We start from the raw sequence: 8,224 nt of genomic DNA on the forward strand, positions 1-8,224 counted from the left end.
ATAAATATAAAAATAATTACTGGTTCAACCAGGTTCCACCATCTTGACAAACATATTAGAAACCAATAGTCTACACGTAATGAGTCCTACCCTGCAGGTTGGGGCTGTGAGTCTGTGTTTTTGTGAGAACATTCAGAATGTTCTCGGGGGAGAAATCCACTTTGGACAAGATACTGGCCAGAGGATTGGATGAGGGAATGCTGCCAGGGGTCAAAGGAGGGGCTTTGGAGGAGGAGGCGTGGCTGGATGGTGTAGTAGGTGTGCCAGGGGAAGGACGGGACACAGGGCTGACACCTAGGCATTAAGAAAAAAGAAAAAAAAACACTGTTATGACCTACAACTCTTCTCAAACTCTTTCAGCGGCCTTGGCTTTTACAGTAGGGTGAAAATTGGCAAAGAATGAGAAGGTTTTTTATCATTAAACAACATAAAAACAACATACTCAAATGGTATTTTTACTTCCGGAAAACTGTCTGTTGTACTCTGCAAATAGGAAACTCACCAGTGGTCTTCATTGCATTGGAGATAGAGCTCAGAATAGAGCTGATCTTGCCCAGATCTACATTGGCCAAGTTCACCTGCAGGGGGGAGGGGCTAACAACAGGGGCAGGTACAGGTGTTGTGGTAATGGTTGTGGTGTTTGCAGGAGGTGTTTGACTGGTTGATGACCCGGACACCGTCTTTGTGGGAGTTGCCAAAACCTGAGATGGTTTAGAAGCGGTAATCTGGGAGCTTTTTGTTGCTGCATTTGTCATCTTGGATACAGATGGAAGACTCGACTTCTCTTTCCTTTCGCCAACTAGAGGACAAAAAGCTATGTCAGTTAAAGTTACATTTGTGATATCTGGATTTAGAAATTTAATTTCCCATCTACTATTTCTCACCAATGATTCCAGCATTTCCTGTCGTTTCCTCTTCCTCAGACATGTCCATGTCCTCTATGTCTCTGTTGTCCTTCTGTTGCTCCAAACCTCTGCCTCCGTTTCCATCCCCACTACCTGAACCAATCCTGGAACTCAGGCCATGGAAGGGCGACTCTGAGCCGGTGGGGGACGGGGCATCCTCAGAGGGGGAAGGGATGGGAGAGTCATCCAGACTGGGCAATGTGGTCTTCAGAGCATCCAGCTTACGCTTCAGGCTACTGACGCGATTGGCAAAAGCTTTATACGCCTATGGGAAGCAGTGATGAATTTGACAGAAGCACAATATGAGGATACATGATGCCCACTTGGCCGATGAACAAAAGTCTAACCTCAGAGAAAAGATTTTTACATTTTTTCAAATATTTTTGGGTAATAAGTGGTGTTTGGTAAAACATTCACATTCACAAATCTTGTGAGTAAATATAGCATCAAGGCATAAGGGTTGACTCACATTGGCAACAATTTTGACCTCTTTGTATTGCATCTCATAAAAGATGTCTGCGTTTCCCAGCACCTCCAGCAGTGGGGGTCCTGCTTTTATCTGACCCTCCAGGAACGTCACAAATTCCTGTAGCTTTGTGCTTCCCTCTTCAAAGTCTTTTGAGAACTTATTCCCTCCTGCTTTATCTATGGATGAAGTAGACGTTGGATTTTAAAAACCTCACTCTAAACAGTTATATAGTGCAATTTTTGGGAAACATTTCATTACCTTTTAACCTTTTGAGGGCCTCTGTGCTGCAGACGTCCACTCTGAGAGCAGCTAGCTGCTTCTCTCTTAAATCACTTTCGTCCAGAGAGTTCTTGTAAGACATTAACCGCTCTACAAAATCATGTGGCTGACAAAAAAAAAAAAAACATTAATTATTGGTGTTATAATTATAATAGGGGAAACATTCAACTGAACCTAAAGACAGATCATGACTTACTACAAACTCTGCAACAATTTTAGACTTCAGAGCAGTTTTGGGTTTGACTGGAGCTGCAAAAAGGGAAAAAAGAAAACACATGGTCAAGTTATTTTAAGAAATTATTATTTTTTTTTTTTTTTACAGTTGGTCACTCAATGCATTAATGCATGATTTACTGGATCGCTATTTGTTCAGATATACACTCTTCATTAATATTAATATCTGGTCACATAGAGGTTTACTCGCAAAACATATGGCTACTGGTATTTAAGAATATTAAACTAAATACATTTATTAATGCTGCAAATGTTTTTCCAGATTATTTCCTAAGGTAATTTTAGCAAATTATGTCATTTCATTACAATGACAAATACAAACCAATTACTTTTTTTTTTTTTTATATATACACAAACTTTTTTCTTTTTACTGTTTATTTGTAAGCAACAAGGCTATTTACACTGCAAACACAGGGTACACAATATATGAGATAGTTTACAAAAACATAAGACACATTTAGAATAACACAAGACAATGTGACTACCATGTAATTGTTCAGGTGATACCATTCTAAATATTAAAGAATATTTATACAAAAACGCTTTTGTCTTAATTTTATTTTATTTTTTTCTGGAAGTGGATTCCCTTTAAGATGATAATATTTAGACATTAAGAAGTAAAAAAATATGTGCATTAGACTTGAATCCAGCTTTAAGACTGGAAGCGTACATGTCAGAAACTGACCAGGACAAGGCTGTTGCTCTTTGACTTTTTTCCCCTTCTCCTTCTCCTTCTGCTTCTCTTTCTCTTTCTCCTTCTCTTTCTCTTTGTCTTTCTTCTGCAGACTGGCCTTCAGCTCAGAGATCAACTCCTCCGGATAAACATTCCGCTCCTGCCAAATACTGAAGATCCTGTCCACTGACTTACACACTTTAGCGTCCCTACAAACACACAGAGTCAGCACAGAATATCACTACTTCTCTACTAATCACAGATACAAGAGCATGTCATTCACTAACTTGACCAGCAGGGCGGCGTCCGGTAGCACATCAGCGAAGGTGGTTCGGTAAATAATAGCGTTCTTCCTTTTGCAATTCTGAATGACATCATTAGCGAGGTAGAAGAGATTCAGCCTGTGGTTGGCATCCGCTGCACAAAGAAAAGAAGAAAACAGGGAAAATATTACTATTAGACTGCAACAATAATACAATAGAAAGAGCTTACATAAAGCAACTCAAATTTTGATATTGGGCAGGCATACAGACAGCGGATTAAGATAGTAGAACTCATGCTGTATTTATAGGAGTACAAATGTATCAATTTCATCAGTCTTGAGAAACAATTAAACAGGAGATGAAAACTTTGCTGAAATATATTCAAGTAGTCACACCACTTATGCATCATCATACAGATGTATGGGTTTATATAATTTGACAGGTTATATACAGCCAGAATTATCCAGAATCTCTGGCTCTGCTTGTGGATATATCTTCCTATTAAGTGCCTCTTTCAAGATCTTGTCACGAACCTAACAACAGTTCAGTTGGTGTATTCATCCAAGCCATTTGGCTGACAATAATTCAGACAAACTATACAGAGTATACCACAGGAAAATCCAGAGATTACCATGAATCGTGCTAGGAATTTTCTTATAAGCTCTCGATTTACCACTCGAGTCACGACTCTAGGTTTTGACAGAATAAATGAGATCACTGGGACAAGCATTTGAAATGCGTTTTTTTTCCACAGGGTAACTGGGCTGACCCTGAGAGCCAGGTCAAGAAAAACAAACATTTGAGAGGGACTCGGAGTAGAGCTCTTGCTCCTCACATGTTGAAAGGAGCTAGTTGAGGTGGTTTTGATGTCTGTAAAAGATGCCTCCTGGATGCCTTCTGGTGGGTATGTTCCAGATTAGAGCTGTAATCGGGCCTTAAAAGTTAGGCCCGACAGGACCCGAGCCCGACAGGTTTCGGCCCGAGCCCGACAAGTACATTTTGATTGACAGCTTTTTTAAAGCCCGAACCCGTTTACAGCCGGACATTATTCAAATATGCGCACGCACACAGCTCATACACAGAAATAAAATAATTCCTCTGTGACATCGTAACATCTCAGCATTCTAGACATAGGCTCATTTAACCTATAAATAGACCAACGCACCAATAAAAACTAGTCATTTAAAAAAAAAAAAAAAAAAGATAAATTTTAAATTAAGATGGGTATTTGGCAATAACGAAATTAAGATAAAGGCTCCGCCGGATTTGCTTTATTTTATAAAAGAATAATGCCAACATTAGCGTAAATACTCTGTCAACATTATGCATTTAAGACTCAATGAATATTTAGTTATCATTTGAAAAACCTTTACTCACAGAGATTAGGCTAGGTCTACATGTTTTTGTGGAGGAAAATGATTTAATCCACTGTAGATGTCTTCAGCGCGCTCCTGCGCTCACTGATGGTGCGTCATTATTCACTCATTATTCTCATTATAATCATGGTCAAAACTTTTCCACACCTCAGAGTTTGCTTTAGTTGCTGGTGCAACCAAAACGTAATCACCAGAGGCAAGCCTCCGTTACACCTGCTCAGCATTCATTTTCGCATCTTTCTCTCGCTAATCGAAACACATCACATGACCGCTCGTTTACCTCGCAAAACGGGGCGCAAGCCCGAGCCCGGCCCGAGCCCGAGTAAGATGATAGAAATTAAGCCCGAACCCGTCGGGTCCCGACGGGTCCCGTCGGGTTCGGGCAAAGATCTTCAGCTCTATTCCAGATATGTCCACCTGGGAAGAGACCCAGAGCAGACCCAGGAGACACTAGAGTGATCATATCTCTTAGATGGCCTGGGAATACTTTGGGATGCCCCAGGATAAGCTGGAGGATGTGGCCAGGGCAAATTGCACATGGGTTTCCTTTCTCAGTCTGCTACCACCACAACCCAGTCCCGGACATGGGGTGGAAACTGGATGGATTGATTAATTTATAGTATATAACATAAATGATGGAAATATTTAAAAGGAAAAATGTAAATAATTTTTTTCTGTTAAACTTCCTACACTTTTATCTTCTGAATCACATTCATTTGTAACTAGACATTCCGTCATTCGGTGATGCGATATATCACGGTAATTAATATGCACGGTATTGGGCACTTCTAAATACTGTGAATAATTATATATATTACAAATTATTCATAAATTGGAATGCATTTTAAGAATACTATTCCCATGCTGCTTGAAAGACGTGTGTACGCTTTGATGTAAACAAGCACGCATGAGTGTCACAGTTCGAAATAGACCCAAAAGCGAAAGCTGGTTAACAATTTATTGAACGGAAAAGAATATATGCAACACAGGCTGTCGGTTAATCACAGGTCATCTTGTAGAGGTGGCTGGTAGCCCAGACAAGAAGAAAATGGGGACAGGCCAGTGGACGACGATGGCAGAGAATTAAGAGCGTACTCTGCCCATGTCAATTGTTCACACCAGGAGATGGGGTTACGAGCCGCTAAACAGCCGAGCATCCAACCGAGGTCCTGATTAGCATGCTCAGCCTGCCCATTACTCTGTGGGTGAAACCCTGAAGACAGACTGGCAGTAGCACCAATCTGTCTGCAGAATTCCCTCCAAAAGTTAGAGATGAACTGGGGGCCCCTGTCTAAAACAACATCACAAGGGAGCCCATGAATTCTAAAGACGTGGTCCACAATCGCCCGTGCAGTCTCTTTAGCCTATGGAAGCTTAGGGAGTGGAACGTAGTGAACAGCCCCAGGAAACCGATCAACAACCGCGAGGATCACCATATTGCCGCTGGAGGGGGGAAGCCCCGTGACGAAGTCCAGGGCAATATGGGACCAAGGCTTTGAGGGAATAGAGAGAGGGCGAAGCAGACCGTCGGGAGGCAAATTACTGGACTTCTGCTGGGCACAGACAGAACATGATGCAACAAATCAGCGTACCTCACATTCCATGGCAGGCCACCAGAATCCCTGGTGGACAACTACCAATGTACAACCCACCCCCCGGATAAGCAGTCCCTTCACACTCGGTGAGCTTGTCAGGGCAAAAGCCACAGTAAGAGTGGAAAAAAGTGCTGGTCCGGATGGCATACCCCCAGAGGTGCTGAAGAACTGTGACTTTGATGACATCATTCTAGAGTTCTGAACAGTTCGAAACAGACCTTGCTCTGCTGCACAATCGGCTGCCTGATAGGTGGTCTCTATCAAACATCGTGCCAGTGCCCAAATCCGGAGACCTCTCGAAGCCGGACAACTACCGAGGCATCAGCCTGACCTGTAGTATTGCGAAAATCTACAACCGCATGATTCTGAACAGGGTCCGGCAAGCAATCGACCCTCACCTGAGAGTAAATCAGAACGGCTTTTCGAGAAGGGCGAACTGCTACAGCCCAGATCTTGGCACTCAGGAGATTGATAGAGGAGGTGAGGAAGGACAACCTGACTGCAGTCCTATGTTTTATAGACTTAAAAAAGCATTTGATTCGATTCACAGAGGTACGATAGTGAAGATCCTGAAGGCATACAGAATTCCTCCGAACCTACTCCGGGCAATAGAGTCCATGTACTCAGGAACAAGGGCCAGGGTGGTGACCCCAGATGGCAACAGCGAGGAGTTTGACATCCTGGCTTGAGTTATGCAAGGGGACACACTTGCCCCCTTCCTCTTCATCATAGTCCTTGATTATGCGCTCAAGAAGGCAATCAGTGGGCGAGAGCAGGACCTTGGCTTCACGCTGACACCAAGGAAGTCAAGTCGACACCCGACAGTAGTCTTGACAGACCTTGACTATGCAGATGACATCAGTCTGCTCTCCGACAACATGGAACAAGCACTGAAACTACTACACAGGGTAGAGCTAGAGTGCACCAAGGTTGGCCAAGGAAGGCACTTGCATGGAGGGCCCTGAACGGCATGAACAGTGTATGGAACTCCAACCTTTCCCGCCAAATCAAGCTCAGCTTCTTCTACGCGATGGTAGAGTCCGTTCTCCTCTATGGCAGTGAATGCTGGACCCTGAATCCAACCTTAGTGAAGTCCCTGGACGGGTGCTACACCAGGATGCTGCGTGCAGTGCTTAACATCAGCAAGAGTGAGCATGTAACCAATAAAATCCTGTATGAGGGAGTACCAAGAGTGAGCAATAAGATTGCTGTGAGGAGAATGAGACTTGCAGGACATTGCCGAAGGCATTGAGAGCTGCCAGCCAGCAAGCTGCTGCTATGGGAACCAACACATGGCCATCGGTCAAGAGGACGTCCCACGCTAACCTACGTGGACATACTCAAGAGGGATGCAGGAGCCCAGAGCACCAATGAACTGGCCAGATGCATGGAGAATCGGATGACTGGAGGCAACGATGGAAGGCTCGTCTGAGGACGACCTAGAGATATAGCTTCCTTTTTAGCGTATTAACTTGGTTGAAGGTGGTTCTTCTCAAAATTGACAGCGATGTGTTCATGACACTAACGTTAACCATTCAACTTCGAATTGATTCCGTAATCTTCCGGTAACAGTAGGCTAACTTTACGTTCGCCAGCGCATGACGATGTTTTGATTCAGACTTCACAAAAAGAAGAGGAGAAGATATACGGGTCCGCTGTGAATGTGTCTGTGAGCGCAAATATAGTGTAGTTACAGTAACTACAGTAGGTGCGTCAGAAATTATTATACCAGAGGGGACATGTAAATAAATGCGAGCTGAAAAAGCGCTTTATTTTTCTTCTTTTTTTACAGATTGTTTCAAAGCAGCTTTACAGACATAACAGGAAAATGTTGTAAAAATATAGTTAAATATAAGTGGGTAATACCTATTGCTTGACAAATAATAATATATATATATATATATATATATATATATATATATATATATACACACACACATATATATATATACACACACACATATATATATATACACACACACACACATATATATACACACACACACATATACATATACACACACACACACATATACATATACACACACACACACATATACATATACACACACACACATATACATATATACATATATATATATATATATATACACACACATATATATATATATATATTAGGGCTGCCCCCGACTAAAGATATTCCTAGTCGACTAACACTCCTGCATTTTAGCGATTAGTCGAATAATCGTTCATTTATGATATTAATATAAAAACTTGCGTATATACAAGGAAAGGTATAGTCCAAGTTGAAGTTTAACACTTCCATATGACAGAAAATGCTAAAGCATGATATTAGCACGTTCACAATGAAAATGAAGTGCTTAAAACGGAATAGTAAAGCATTTAAAGTATCCAGTGCTTACTGACACAAAAATCAGTGGCCTGAAAGTTATAGGCTAATTATAACAT

At 42.0% G+C, this 8,224-nt stretch overlaps 1 protein-coding gene across 1 annotated transcript in view; it reads right to left on the minus strand.

Annotated features, from left to right (window-relative positions):
• The window catches only part of rprd2b (regulation of nuclear pre-mRNA domain containing 2b), a 35,031-nt gene that overhangs the window by 2,797 nt on the left and 24,010 nt on the right, over positions 1-8,224 (minus strand). The window contains exons 2-9 of the mRNA XM_052619011.1: positions 2,848-2,977; positions 2,573-2,769; positions 1,850-1,902; positions 1,633-1,759; positions 1,375-1,550; positions 885-1,170; positions 503-799; positions 91-294 (exon numbers count right to left, since the gene is read on the minus strand). Coding sequence (XP_052474971.1) covers positions 91-294; positions 503-799; positions 885-1,170; positions 1,375-1,550; positions 1,633-1,759; positions 1,850-1,902; positions 2,573-2,769; positions 2,848-2,977 — 1,470 coding nt within the window. The remainder of the gene's footprint in view (positions 1-90; positions 295-502; positions 800-884; positions 1,171-1,374; positions 1,551-1,632; positions 1,760-1,849; positions 1,903-2,572; positions 2,770-2,847; positions 2,978-8,224) is intronic.

Source organism: Carassius gibelio, chromosome A16, assembly GCF_023724105.1.
Source record: "Carassius gibelio isolate Cgi1373 ecotype wild population from Czech Republic chromosome A16, carGib1.2-hapl.c, whole genome shotgun sequence".
Classification (NCBI taxonomy): domain Eukaryota; kingdom Metazoa; phylum Chordata; class Actinopteri; order Cypriniformes; family Cyprinidae; genus Carassius; species Carassius gibelio.